The 15,184-nt window shown below is 44.8% G+C and overlaps 1 protein-coding gene across 2 annotated transcripts; it reads left to right on the top strand.

Moving 5' to 3' along the window:
- Positions 1–551: 551 nt before the first annotated feature.
- Positions 552–14,833, top strand: LOC115514734 (zinc finger protein 883-like). 2 transcript variants are annotated; one of them, XR_003969079.2, is made up of 3 exons: positions 552–1,001; positions 1,461–1,551; positions 2,277–2,925. XR_003969079.2 is itself a non-coding variant. In XM_030316867.2 (3 exons), the coding sequence occupies exon 3, from the start codon at positions 12,446–12,448 to the stop codon at positions 14,366–14,368; it is 1,923 nt and encodes a 640-aa protein (XP_030172727.1). In that variant the 5' UTR covers positions 552–1,001; positions 1,461–1,551; positions 12,262–12,445; the 3' UTR covers positions 14,369–14,833. The 2 variants fall into 2 exon arrangements, 1 of the variants encoding a protein (XP_030172727.1); XM_030316867.2 differs by lacking the exon at positions 2,277–2,925 and adding an exon at positions 12,262–14,833.
- Positions 14,834–15,184: the final 351 nt, after the last annotated feature.

The raw sequence follows: 15,184 nt of genomic DNA on the forward strand, positions 1-15,184 counted from the left end.
ACTCTGTGAAATTTCACAACTGCAATATGTATGACCAGTTGGGGAGAAATATTTGCTGTTAACTTTGCAGCAGGCTCTATCCGTGTCATCTGAGTCTGGTTAATGGCAGAGCTGACTTCGCTTTCTCAAACGAGATAATACATACAAAGCGCGGAGAAGAGTGCCTGGCACACAGTATGCGTTTAATAATCATTGCCTGTTGCTATGGAATCTGATTTTCCTGTGGCTCTGGGATTTTAGTGGTTCAATGTATGTCGAGAGAAGATAGCAGGAAGCTTCCTTTCTCCTTCGCTTACGAGAGCAGAGTCAGTGCTGTAAAACCGAGGAACTAAATTGCACGCGAGTTACTCACGAAAACCCCACTCCCCGAGGCTGTGCCGCACCGACCAGACCAGGACTGTACACCGAACGTTCTCCCAGACAAGCCCGGCTCTCCAGCGGCCACGCCCAGACCCCGCCCAGTTAGGGTCACGTGGACGTCTGCAGACCCGCCCCCCTCCGCCCAGTCGAGTCCGCGCAGCCGCAGACGTGGCTGGGAATTGTTTGCGGAGAAAGAGCGGGTCCTGTGGAGCCGAGAGCTGCTCAGGCGTAGTTCCTTTGGGACGGGGACCTGGTAGTCGGTGCCCCTGGCTCGGGACTGGTGGGTCAGGTCTTGCAGGCCCCGAAGTTTCGCAGGGCCTTGCCCTTTCGGAAGGGGCGGGGGGGTCGCCTTTTCACCTGCGCCGGCTGTGGCCCTCGAGAGGGGCGGGGTCGGGGTTCGGCACGCCCACCCCCCCGGGCCCGGATCTGCGCGGTGTCTTCGAGGGTCTCGGTCTCCCGGGTGAGGCGGCCTCCGGGCCTCGGAGCCCGGCCCTAGCGGCCCTGGTGGTCCCACGCGCGGCCTGGGGGTCCCGCAGGGAGGAGCGGAGGGGACTCGCCCCCTCCCCCCCCCCCCGAGCCATTGAGGGAGCAGAGCTGCGGTAGCGCCGGGAGGCAGCCTGCGAGAGGCCCCGCCGGGAGAGGTGAGACCTCGGCCGGGCGGGGTGTGGGGTGAGGTGGAGCCGGGACGTGGGGACACGACTGTCCTGTCGCTTCCCCGGGGGCTCAGAGAGCACGAGGGGAGGAGCTCTTCGCGAAGGTGGGGAGACAGGTGGGATCTGTGTGGAGCCCCTAGCAAAGCCCCTCCGGTGTCGCTCCCCGGGACCCCTCCTCCCACGCCGGCCTTTTATCCTTCGCGGTTCAAGGAAGAAGGCCTGGTTTGATCAGTTTCAAAGTCACCGTACCGCAGGGGGGCGTGCCGATCTCACAGCTGTACGGACAGGTGCAGCCACCAGCACCGGCAGGATGCACTCCACGCACCTGCCTTTATCGTGGTCACCCCTGCCCCCACTGCTGCCTTTATCGTGGTCACCCCTGCCCCCCACTGCTGACCGCCGGTAGCCGCAGACCGTGCCCCATCTCTCTCCTTTTGTCTTTTCCAGAACGTCCTAGAGATGGAATCTGACTCTGTATAACCTCCTGGGGCTGGCTTCTGTCACTCAGCACCAGGCCTTGGAGACTCGTTTGTCTTGTGTGAGTTCCGTACCGCTCAGTAATATTCCACTAAATAGATAGACCGTAGTTTGTTTGTTTTTCATCTGCTTACCTGTTAAAGAACATTTAGATTGTTTCCCGGTTCTGGTAATTATGAATTATGCTGCTCTAAATGTTCAGGTACAGGTTTTTCTGTGAACATAAGTTTTCATTCAGCCTGGTTTTGAAAAGCAAACCGGTCTGAATTTGAATGCTGGTTTGAGATTTATTGATTGTGTGGTGACCTGAGACCAGTTACTTAACTTTTTTGAGTAACTTTATCAGGGAGTTGCTGTGAGGTTAAATGACCCAGCGTATCCGTGGTTCTCCACTTTTTCAGACTCAGCAGGCCCTTTTTTATTACAAGTATTGTGGAATGCCCTCATTTCTATCCTGAAATGAAATTTATGAAATGGGTAAAACTAACGTACATAATTCTTAAGGCTATATAATGCCCTAACTTTAGGATAAAGGAGAAAGAAAAAGGAACGCACTGCAACTCAGGCTCAAAAAAAAACAAAAACAAAAAAACAAAAAAACCAAAAAACTGACCGAATCTTAGTAAAAACTCAGAACAAAGTACCTTGATTTCGATGGTAGTTGCCTTTATAGAAAAATCATTGAAAACAAAGTAATCACTGAAAACAGAAACAAAACTCTGTGGTTGTAAGGAAGATTTCAGTTCTGGCCTCCTCAAACCTTGAACCACTCTATTTTCTTCACAGATGGCAAGGAAAATACAGTCTCTCGGCTGAGAACCCTTTCACCCCCCTGAAACCAACATGAATCTGCCCAGATCTGTGTCATCACATTCTTTATCCCTCCCATGTTAGTAGAGGGCTGTCTGCCCTTCTGTCTGCGCCTTGGATCCCATCCATCCTACATTTTCAAGACCTTTAATTTTCCCTTCTCCCTCTTCATAGTTTATACACCTTTGCAACTGTACCCTTCCTATTTTTTGCCCAGCTTTGAGGTGTATTTACATACAATTGTCTTCATCAATTTTATTGGAATGGTTTGAGTTTTAACAATTGTTTATGGTTGTGAAACGTCTACCAAAATCAAGATCTAGAACTGTATTGTCCCGATTGAAGAACCCCCTAGCCATAGGTGGCTATTTAAAGTTAAATTAATTAAAATGAAATGAAATTAAGCGCTCACCTCCTTACTTGTACTAGCCATATTTCAAATCCTTATGGCCACTGCTGTATTTGACAGCCCAGGGACAGAAAGTTTTCCTCATTTCCGAAGTTATTGTGGACAGTTCTACTCAGTGCTCCTATAGCTATAGCTCACAAATTTTGATTTGTTATGTATGTTATCATTATGTTCAAAATATTTTCTTACATTTCTTATAACTTTATAAGAAGATAAATAAAGGGGCTCCTGGGTGGCACAGTCTGTTAAGCACCTGACTCCTGATCTCCGCTCAGGTCATGATCTCGCAGTTTGCGAGTTCGATCCCCACATCGGGCTCTATGCTGATGGCGCAGAGCCTACTTGGGATTCTCTCTCCTCCTCCCTGTCCCTCCCCTGCTTGTGCCTACACATGCACTTGCTCTCTCTCTTGCCAAATAAATACACTTCTTAAAAAATTTAAAAAATAATAATTTCTTGAATAATTGATTTAGCACTGTTTAATTTCTAATTATATGGCGATTTTTTCTGGATATCTTATTGTGACTGGTTGCTAATTCCATTTTTCTCAGAAAATATATTGTGAATGATCTCAGTCTTCTTACATCTGAAAAATGCCTTTATTTTACTTTCATTTTTGAAAGGCATTTCCTCTGTATATACACTTCTAAGGTGACAGGTAGTTTTCTGTTTGTAAGGAACTTTTAAAGAAGTTCCTCCATCGTCCTCTTGATCGCATGGTTTCTGACGTGTTGTCTGTGTTCTTCTGTATGCAATGTGTCTTTTTTCTCTCTGGCTGATTTTTAAGATTTTCTCTTTATCACTGGTTTTGACTAAATTGATTATTATATGCATTGGTTTAGTTTTCTCCATGTTTCTGAGCTTAGAGTTTGTTGAACTTCTTGGGTCTGCGGGTCTGTAGTTTTCATCAGATTTGTACAGTTTTCAGCCACTATTTCCTGACATACTTTTTCTGCCCCACTCCCCCAGTCTGTAGATTTCAAGTGCACAAATATTAGTCTGTTTAAATTTGCCCCCCACCTCACTGATACGCTGTTCATTCTTTAAAAAAAAATTATCTATTTATTTTTGGAATGTTTCTGTTGCTATCTGAAATTCACTAACCTTTATGTTTGCAGTGTCTACTTTGCCATTGACCCATCAGTGCATTTTTCATCTTGATCATTCGTTTTTTATTTCTAGAAATTCTGTTTGAACCTTTTTTTTAAATTTCCTCCACTGCTCTCTACTTATTTGGACACGTGGACTGTAGCTGTATTAATTGTAATTCTCACCTCTGTTCATTCAGATTAGTTTCATTTGACTGATTCTTTTTCATTGTGGGTTGTAATTTTATTCTTTTTTTTTCCTCTAGTGATCTTTGTTTGGATGCCAGGCATTATAAATTTTTCTTTTTGAGTGCTAGGTAGTTTTGTGTTCCTAAAGGCATTTCTGAGCTTTTATCTGGGATACTTGGAAACAATTTGATCCTTCCAGGTCTTGCTTTTAAGATCTGTTAAGTGGGATCGAAGCAGTTCTCAGCCTAGGGCTAATTTTTTCCTCATGCTAAGATGACCGTTCTGTGGATTCAATGCAGTATTTCGTGTATCATGCAATTTCCTAGTTTGGCTGTCAAAATGGGCCCTGTGTGAGCTCTGTGCACCGTTACCTCTAATACTTTTAAATAGTTCTTTTCCTGGCCTCGAGTAGTTTCCTCACATGCATATGGTGATGTACACCTTGCTATATACTCAAGGGGGGCCCTCTGAAGATCTCCAGAGTTCTCTCTACAAGTCTCTTTTCCCACTACTCTGTTCAGCAAACTCCGGCCACATGGGCCTCCCCAGACTCCGCACTCCCCCTGTTCAGTTCTTACATATGGATTCCCTAACCTTATGCTACAGTCTGGAAACTCTGCAGGCAGGCAGTTGGAGAGATTAGTTATCTCTTGCTATATAACAAGTCACCCCCGACACTTTGCAGGCTTAAAACAGCATGCATTATTATCCCAGGGTCAGGAATGGAACATGGCTTAACTGGATCCTCTACTTCACGGTCTTTTGCAAGGGCTGCAATCAAGGCATCAGCGAGGTCTGAGATCTTATCCGAAGGCTCAAGCGGGGAAAGATTCACTTCCTAACTTACTTAAGTGGTTGTTGGCAGGATTCGGTTTGTTGAGTTCTTGGACCGAGGAACTTAGCTTCTTGTCGGCTCGTGGATGGAGGCCACCTTCGGTTCCGTGCCACACAGACCTCCAGTGTTTCAGCCTCTTCAGAGTCAGCAAGAGAAAGAGTCCGCTACCAGGATGGAAATAACATTCTTTAGTAACCTCATCATTCCCTCAGTGTTGCAATATTTTATTGGTTGACACATGTTACTCAAGAGAAGGGAATTACACAAGGCTGGGAATGGGTCCCGGGTCATTGAGGGTCATTTCATAGGCTGCCTACCACACCAGGGCAGGGGTCACCTTTATTACTGGATGTCTGGTATCTTACCATTGTTTTATATATTTTGTCCTCTGTCGAAATCCATATTGTCACCTCCAGTTTTGTCATTGTTCATATATTTCTTGGTTGTTCCAGGCAGGAGGATAAACCTGCTTCTTGTTATTTCACCGTAGCTAGAAGTTCATTGTGGCTAGAAGGGCAAGTCCCAGCTCGGCTGCTGATTCCCATCTGTTTAAACCTACTGAGAATTGTTCTGGCCTGGCATCTGGTCTGTCCTAGTGAATGTCCCTGGGGACTTAAAGTGTGGATTCAGCAGTCGTCAGATGTTGTGTACTAAATAGCAAACAGGTCAAGGAGTCTGGCAATGTCATTCAGATCTTCTGTGTCCTTACTGTTTTTTAAAGTGCATGTGGTCAATTGTTGAGAGATGGCTGTTGAACATGAAGAAACGTCCCTCTTCAGCTCTGACAATATTCTATCTTGAAATCTGTTATTATCTGACAATATAGCCATCCAGCCTTCTTACAGTTTGCATAATAAATCTGTCTCTATCCATTTACCCTTGATCTATGACTTCACATAGGAAGTAATGTCTCTTGTAGAAAGTATATAGTTTGTCTTCTCTATCTTGATCTCTGCCTTTTAATCGGAAAGCTTAGAGGAGGATTAGACAGACGTTTTTCTTTAAGAGCCAAATGGTAAATACTTCAGCCTTGGTGGGCCATTCACTCAACTCTGCCACTCTGCCAATAAAGAGAAAGCCGCGGGGGGGGGGGGGTGGCGCCTGGGTGGCTCAGTCGGGTGGGCGGCCGACTTCGGCTCAGGTCATGATCTCGCGGTCCGTGAGTTGGAGCCCCGTGTTGGGCTCTGTGCTGACAGCTCAGAGCCCGGAGCCTGTTTCAGATTCTGTGTGTCTCTCTCTCTGACCCTCCCCCATTCATGCTCTGTCTCTCTCTGTCTCAAAAATAAATAAACGTTAAAAAAAAAAAAAAGAGAGAGAAACCACGGTAGATGGTGTGTAAATGAATGGGTGCAGCTATGATCCAGTAAAACTTTATTTTCAGAAACCGGTATCGGCCAGATTGGCCCTCAGGCCATAATTTGTCAACCTCTGGTTTCGACTATTTGAATTTACTGTAATTACTGATACGTTTGGGTTTGTCTCACCATTGTTCATCCCTTTGTTTTCCCTTGAGTTTCCTTTTCTTCTGTTTTGTGGACCATTTAAATACTTTTAAATATTTGTTTTAAGTTTTCCTATTAGCTTTTTAGCTGTGCTAAAAAGGAGCTGTGCTCCTTTTCATTATTATTTTTAGCAGTTCCTCTAGGGATTACAATATACATCCTTAATTCTTCAGTCTTCTTAGCATTAACATTTCACTTCCCGTAAAAATGTGGAAACCTTACAACCACATAGGTCCAATTACCACACTCCATTCTTTTGTTCTAGCTGGCTCATGTATTACCTGTACATATGTTACGAATTGTACTAGGCAGTGTTATAATTTTTCCTTTACATAGTCGTATGTATGATAAAAAATTGGATAAAAGCAAGCTCTTACATTTTAATTTACCCAGATATTTACCATTTCTAATACTTTAAATTTCTTTGTGGGGATCAGAATTTCCATCTGGTGTCATTTTCCTTCATCCTGAAGAACTTAATCGCTTCGGCAACAATCAGGGAAAAAAAAATCCAAAAGACACGCTTGGTCGTCTGTCAGTGTGCCTTGTCGTGGTAAAGAGGCCCATCTCGGGGCGCCTGGGTGGCTCAGTCGGTTGGGCGGCCGACTTCGGCTCAGGTCAAGATCTCGCGGTCCGTGAGTTCGAGCCCCGCGTCGGGCTCTGTGCTGACTGCTCAGAGCCTGGAGCCGTTTCAGATTCTGTGTCTCCCTCTCTCTGACCCTCCCCCGTTCATGCTCTGTCTCTCTCTCTGTCTCAAAAATAAATAAACGTTAAAAAAAAATTAGAAAAAAAAAAAAAGAGGCCCATCTCCCAGTCACGTTAGCCAGGGACCCAGAAGTGCACCATTACAGCCCCTTCTGTCTCGCCCGCGTGTCCGGCTTGTCACCACGCCCTGTCAACGTTGCCTCCTACGCGTATTGCCAATGTGTCCCTTCTTTCTGTCTCTGCTCACTTTCTCTCTAATCCGCGTTCTCATCTCGCCTAGATTTCTGCAGCATCCACACAGCACTGTTTCGTGTCCGTTCTGGCCTTTCCACCTCCCTACTCCCTGTCAGAGAGAGAGCCCTTCTAGCACCCAGATCTGCTTTTGTCATCTTCTGTCCCCTCCTCTGAGATGGCTTCTTCCTGTGTCAGGTTGAAGACCGTACGCTCTTGCCCGGGCCGTGACCTCCCAGAGCTGGCCTCTCCCCCTGCAGTGGCATTCTCCACCCACCCCCCACCCCCCGTTCGTTCATACACCTGGTCTGCTCCGTGCACGCGGCCCCCTTCAGCGTGTCACCCTCACGTGTCCCCTGGAGTGATGCTGCCTTCGCACCAGCTGCTGCTTCCTCTGCTCGGGGCGCTTTTCTTTATCTTGTCGCCCCGGTGGCTCCTACTGATCCCTCGGGATTTGGTCCAGCATCGTCTCTTCAAGTAAACCCCGCCGAAACCCCGACCAGGTCAGATCGCCTTATTAAAGACGCTCATGGCCTCACACGACTCTTCTCTATGACACCCGTCACAGCTATAGTTACATATTTGTTTGTGTGACTGTTTGGTTATTGTTTATCTCCTGGACGCTCAGCTCTGTGCGATCAGGTACCATGTTTTGTTAAGCTCTGTATTGTCAGTACTGAGCAGCGGGTTCAATAAATATTGGTTGAAAGAATAAAGGTCATTTATTCCAAAACAGAGGTATCCGAGTATATGTGCCGTCGAAGCGAGCACCAAAAGCAGAGGTATCCTAAAAATACTTGGAAGGAGAAAGATAATCAGGAGGCATTATTATAATGGTAAAATGTGCAATTCTCTGTGACACCAGCTGGGTGTCCAGTTCAGTTCTGACCCTAATCAGAGCTAGCGAGGACCCCAGGGGGTACGTGCTCAGTCTCACAGGACGGCCCCCCCCCACTTCAGATGCCGGTGGCAAGTAGCGGGTCCCCGGATTGCCCGCGACCCCTGTCTGACTTGGCTACAAGTCAGAGGGTCCCATGACCTCCCTCCTTGGATTAGATCATTTGCCAGGACAGCGCACAGGACCCAGGGAAACGCTTAGGTTGACCATTTAGTGGATTGTCAAGGACGCGATAAAGTTTACAGATGAACAGCCAGACGAAGAGATACCTGGGACAGGGACCCCAAGGGTCTGTTCTGTTTTTTTTTTTTTTTCCAGACTTTATGCTTTTTGCTTTTTAGGTTTTGGGGGTCCCGTTGCTGCATTCTCTTGGAGACGGTCCTGTCAGTGGTGTCCAGTCTGCTAGTGAGTTCTTCGAAGGCACTCTTCGTTTCTGCTGGTTGTGTTTTAAATCTCTAGCATGTCTTTCTGGTTGTGCTTACACTGCCCATCTGCTCTTGCCTGCTGTCTACCTTCTCCATTCGACCATTTAGCTTATTAATTACAGTAGTTTTAAATTCCCAGTGTCAGGAGTCCAGCGCGCCCGCCGTGTCTGTGTATTCTACGAGTTGGCTGTCTCTCCCCACCGTACCCCGTGTACTTACAAAGAGCGTTACTCCTTTTCTTTCAGAAGAGTCCGATTTCCTTAGCCTCCTTGTATCTATTGAGTCCGCTGTCCTTCACGAACCCACCTTCTCATGCTGTGCGTGACAGCGCAGAGCTCCAGTTCGCCTGACTTTCTGACTCGTCCGTGGGTTCCTTCAGTGGTTTCTGTTTGTGCCTCTTAACGGGTATCTGCGAAAAGTTGTTCTGCAGTGGTTGTTTTGGTTTACGGGCTGAAAATCCCTCTTAGCGTTTATGCAGTAGATGCTCTCAAACATGTACTGCTCCAAATATCAGGGTAATGGCTTTAACTCACCTTTAGCTTTAAGTAATTTCTAGGGCTTGGTTGCCAAAAAAGGACAACAACAAACAAACACGCCCACACACACACCTGGCCGGACTTATCTTTGAAAACGGCTGTCATTGGGACGTTTTCCTAAGAAAACCACCAGCATTTGTCCACTCACCAAGCATTCGTCAGGCATAGTCTGTGCGCCAAAAACCATGCCAGGAGTTGAGGGCTCGGAGGTTAAAGACTTTAGTCCGTGACCTCCAGAAGCTCAACGTCCAGTGAAAACACTGGTGGGTGCCGTGATGGAGTAGTGCGGACACAGCATGGGAGCAGTGGTGAAGAAGGGGCTCTGGGGCTGGCTTTAATCCTGGCTCTGCCACTTACTAGCTGTGCAGCCTTTGCACAAATGCCCTAAACTCTCTAAGCCAACATGACCAGTAGAAATATAATGCAAACCACATGTGTCATTTAAAAAATTTCCTACTAGTCATGTTTAAGAAAAGTAATGAGAAACAAGTAGAATTAACTTTAAGGATATCTTTTTTTTTAAATCCCGTGTGTGTAAAACTTAACACGTAATCAATATAAAAAGTTATTAATGGGACATTTTCCTTTTTTTTTTTTAATCTTCAAAATCTGGTGTGTATTTTACACAGAGTACAGCTCAGTTTGGCGTGGCCATGTTTCTGGTGTCCAGCAGCCACACGTGGCTAGAGGTCGGTGCACAGGGCTTTATGGGTTTATGCCCCTTCCCTCACTCGTAAAATGGAGACAAAAATAGCTTCTACCCATGGAGTTCCAGTAAAGGATAAGTGATTAAATACATGTAAAGTACTTAGAACAGTGACTGTTCAAAGCATAAGCACTTGTTAAATATTAGCTGTTATTATTTGTAGGAACAATTATTTTATGATGACAGAGGCTAAGAGAACATAGATAAGGAGCCTAGAACAGGTGACGTTAGGACTGAATCCTGAAGAATGAGCAGGAATCGGCATAGCAAACAGTAGGTGGTTCAAGGGCAGTTCTGGACAAAAGATCAAGTGCAGGGAGACGTGAGAGACTTGATGAGTGCTAGGAAGTGGACACAGGGTGGCTGGAGTGTAGGGTGTGTGTGAGAGTGACAAATGGCGAGGCTGACTGGTGATGGGTCAGCTCACGAAGGACCTCCATCTCGAAAGTATGAGAAGAATTTAAGTATTTGGAAAAAATTCACACCGTAAGTGGTATTGAGGACTGGAAAGAGGCCAGATGGGAGGGCTTCCCCTGATGTCACACAGATAGTCGTAGAAAAGTGGGATTAAAGCTCTGGATTTTCTGTGTCTTTACCCACTATCCTCTGCTCCATCAGGCAGCTCCCTAGGGCAGCAGAGATTAAGATTCAACTCTGGAATTCTGGCTTACGTGTAACTTGAGGCAAGTGACTTCAGCACCCTGAACCTCTTAAAGTAAGATCCTGTTTTCCACCTCACAGGGTTTTTAGGAGAATTAACTATGTCAATATTGTGGGTCAGCTCGGAATAAATTCAATAACTGTTAGCTCCACAGCCAAAAGAGTCTTCCAAGTTTCTTTCCCCCCAAGACAAGAAACAGTAACTCTGGAGACACAAATATGTGCACATCAGATAAGGGGTAAACAACAAAAGGCATGGCTTTTAGGTATTGAAATTAGAAGTTGAAACAGTACAGTAAATATTGTGGGAGATCTGGAAAATGGGAGTTAAGACTGTCATGGGACTTATGTAATTTGAGTGGGGCTCTAAAATATGGTCAAGATTTAGGTGGGCAAAATCAGGAAGGAAAGAAAGACTTTGGGGGCAGGAGAAGGAATGATGAGTTACATGAGGAATGAACGTTGAATGTTGGGAATACAGTTAATAAGACCACTAATTCCTTGTGTTTAATGCTTGCCTGTGATATGCCGTGATCACTGAAAACGGATGTTTAAGTGAACAAATCTACTGTTTACTATCCCTTCTGGGGAACCTTACCAGCCCAAAGTAAAAGACTGCATAGGTGCTAACACTTGGGGGTCGTCTAATGAAACAGCCAAGTCCGTGCCCAGCAGTCCTGCGATGAAACCCATCATTTATCATGTCCTTACACACAAGCACTTAACTTTCAACCAGCACATCGGTAACTCGGTCTTAAGCGTGAACCCATAATTAAAGACTACTTCTAGACACGCTAACATAGAAGATGAAGGGTCATCTCTCTTGTTTGTCTTCTATTCATAGTGTTTCTTGTCTTTCTGTCCATGACTGAGAGTAAAAAAGAAATACGTTGTCCTTGGAAAGCCATGAGAATTATTTTTCATTGCAAAAGAGTAGATTTCTCCCTATTCAAATTTTCCTTCTCTTTCCCTCTTCTTACATTAAATGTAAAACAGTAATGTCAGTAGCAGTTATTCACCAAAGGGGAATTAGGTAAAAGTATTGTTTTGTGTAAGTAAAAAAAACAAATTTAAAAGAAATGTTTTTGTTGTTGTTGTTTTTAAGCTTTTCTTTTTATGTAATCTCTGCACCCAACATCAGGCTCAAAAAGAAAAGTTTTCTTTTTTTTAACGTTTATTCATTTTTGAGAGAGAGAGATAGAGTGTGAGTGGGGGAGGGGCAGAGAGAGAGGGAGACACAGAATCGGAAGCAGGCTCCAGGCTCCCAGCCGTCAGCACAGAGCCCGACACGGGGCTCAAACCCACGAATCGTGAGATCATGACCTGAGCTAAAGCCGGACACTTCACTGACGGAGCCACCCAGGCGCCCCGAAAGAAAAGGTTTTTTAAAGAGACATTTAAAGAGCTCTTAATGGGCTTTAGGATAATAGTTTCAATGCTGATTAAGTACTTTTCTCACAGAAGACTCCCTAGAAGCCATTTCTCTTTGATCACAGTTCTCCTTTCCTAATACCTCCTCATCTTCATGTTCTTCTTTTTTGTAATCTCTTCAGTTTAGACTTTTCCTGAACCACCTTCTCACCTGACCGTGTTTGCTCCATTCCCTTCGGTCACTTTCATTTAGCTCCAACCCCTTCACACCACTAGCATTTCCTCCCCAGAGAGCAGGTAATATTTACATCCCCCTGTTGTATGATCTCAGTGTTTACAGCTTCATTACCCCATTCCTCACAGAGCAGCTTCTTATATTCCAGCTTTGGACTTTCATGTCTTGCAGATGGCGAGTCTGGACCTGAAGCCGAGAAGTCAACACTACAGCAGCAGGACATTTTCAAAGAAATTCCATCCCGAGGAATAAACACGGAAGAACTTACAAAGATAAAGTCTGTGTTGGGAGGTACCTGGAGACCCAGAGAACAGTTTAAGAATCAGCACATCTGGGACGAGATAAAGTCACCTGCATGGAAATTCCTGCCCAAGAAAGAGGTATAGAAGCTAATGAATTTGGAAAAGCTGTCACTGTACAATCAATAGTTTCGGAGCAGTGTGAGCCTGTAGAACGGTGTGTTCGTGAACATGCTACACGTGGGAAAAGCTTCCAACAAAACTCAGACTTAATTATACAAAGGGAGTGTGATGGAAAGAGACCTTGTGAATGTAGTGGATGCGGGAAAGCCTTAAGAGACCACACCACTCTTATTCAACATGAAAGAACGCATACTGGAGAGCGAGCCTACAGATGTAACGAATGCGGAAAGGGATTTAACCAGAGTTCCCACCTGACAAACCATCAGAAGACTCACACAGGGGAAAAGCCCTACAAATGCAATGAATGTGGGAAGGCCTTCAGTTATTGTTCAGTCCTTATTCAACATCAGAGAATTCATAGTGGGGAGAGACCTTATGAGTGCACTGAATGCGGTAAGACGTTTAGTCGTAGCACATACCTTACTCAGCATCAAAGAATTCACACTGGTGAGAAACCCTATAAATGTCTTGAATGTGGAAAGGCTTTTAGCCAGAGCACGCATCTTACTCTACATCAGAGAATTCATACTGGAGAGAAACCTTACGAATGCAGTGAATGTGGTAAAACCTTCAGTCAGAGTGCACATCTTACTCAACATCAAAGAATTCATACAGGAGAAAAGCCCTATGAATGTAATGCCTGTGGAAAAGCCTTCAGTGATCACTCCGCTCTTATTCGACATCATATCATTCACACTGGGGAGAAACCTCATGAATGTAATGACTGTGGGAAAGCTTTCAGCTACTGCTCCGACCTGATTCAACACCAGAGAACACATACTGGAGAGAAACCATACAGGTGCAGTGAATGTGGGAATGCCTTTAGTGACTGTTCAGCCCTTATCCAGCATCAAAGGATTCACACTGGGGAGAAGCCCTATGAGTGTCGTGAATGTGGGAAAGCCTTTGGTAACTACTCAGCTCTCACTCGCCATCAAAGAACTCATACTGGGGAGAAACCCTATGAATGTAAGGAATGTGGAAAAACCTTTAGCAGAAGCACATACCTTACTCAACATCAGAGAAGTCACACAGGAGATAAACCATATAAATGTCATGAGTGTGAGAAAACTTTTGCCCAGAGTTCATTCCTTACACAACACATGAGAGTTCACACTGGAGAAAAACCCTACAGATGTAATGAATGTGGGAAAGCTTTCAGTGACCGCTCGGGGCATATTCAGCATCAGAGAACTCACACTGGTGAGAAGCCCTATGAATGTAACGACTGTGGGAAAGCTTTCAGTTTCTGCTCAGCTCTTATTCAACATAAGAGAATTCATACTGGAGAGAAGCCCTATAAATGCAATGACTGCGGAAAAGCCTTTAGTGATGGGTCAGCACTTATTCAACATCAGAGAACTCACACTGGAGAGAAACCCTATAAGTGTAACGTGTGTGGAAAAGCCTTCAGTCAGAGTACAAACCTCAGAAATCACCAGAAAACTCATTCTAGTGAAAAATCCTATACATGTAGTGAATGTGGAAAAGCCTTTAGTTACTGCTCAGGCCTCATTCAACATCAAATCATTCATACTGGAGAGAAGCCTTATGCGTGCAGTGAATGTGGCAGAGCCTTCAGCCGGGGGACAGACCTTAAAAAACATCAGAAGACTCATACTGAAGAGAAACTCTACAAATGTAATGAATGTGGAAAAGCCTTTAGCCAGAGCACGTATCTTACAAAACACCAGAAAATTCACAGTGCCGAGAAAGCAAATATACATACTGCCTGTAGGAAAACCGTTAAGCAAAACTCCTCTGTTCAACACGAAAAATCTTACACTGGAGAGAAATCCTCTGAATGCCTTGAGAGTCTGGCTGCTGTGGAGACCAGGGAAACAGAAGGATCATGAAAACTGTCAACTAGAGTGGCCACATGGCTTAGTGGGAAGAGCGCATTTATGGGTTTTAGAGGTCCTGGGTTCTAATCTCAGCTCTGTTACTAACTGAGTGCATTACTTCCTTTAGGGTAAGTCACTTTACCTCTTTAAACCTTAATTTACTCACCTGAAAAATTTGAAGGTCTGACTAACTGATCTTTAAGATTCACATTTATTTTATTTATTACCAATGTGGGCTTTTACAGAGGTGATTCTTAAATTGTGACCTATTTATTCTACAACAGTTCTGATTTACATTGTGAGGATGTGGTCATCATTATGGATTCAGTAAAGATATGGCCTACACACTATTTATTACCATGGGTCCTCCAAAATTAAACATACTATGACTATTCAAGGAAATTAAGAGATAAAGTAATATGAATTCTGTTAATTATTGCAGTAGGAAGGTTGGGATCTTTTCTTGATTAAGAATATGGTGTTGGGGGCGCCTGGGTGGCGCAGTCGGTTAAGCGTCCGACTTCAGCCAGGTCACGATCTCGCGGTCCGTGAGTTCGAGCCCCGCGTCAGGCTCTGGGCTGATGGCTCGGAGCCTGGAGCCTGTTTCCGATTCTGTGTCTCCCTCTCTCTCTGCCCCTCCCCCGTTCATGCTCTGTCTCTCTCTGTCCCAAAAATAAATAAACGATGAAAAAAAAAATTTAAAAAAAAAAAAAAAAAGAATATGGTGTTGGATAAAACCTCAAAAAGAATGAATCAAATTATTGGTAAAGGCTGGGTTACCTAGAATCCACCCAAACTTAATGGTGCAATATAAATTTTCTCTATTAA

Source organism: Lynx canadensis, chromosome B2 (genome assembly GCF_007474595.2).
Source record: "Lynx canadensis isolate LIC74 chromosome B2, mLynCan4.pri.v2, whole genome shotgun sequence".
NCBI lineage: Eukaryota > Metazoa > Chordata > Mammalia > Carnivora > Felidae > Lynx > Lynx canadensis.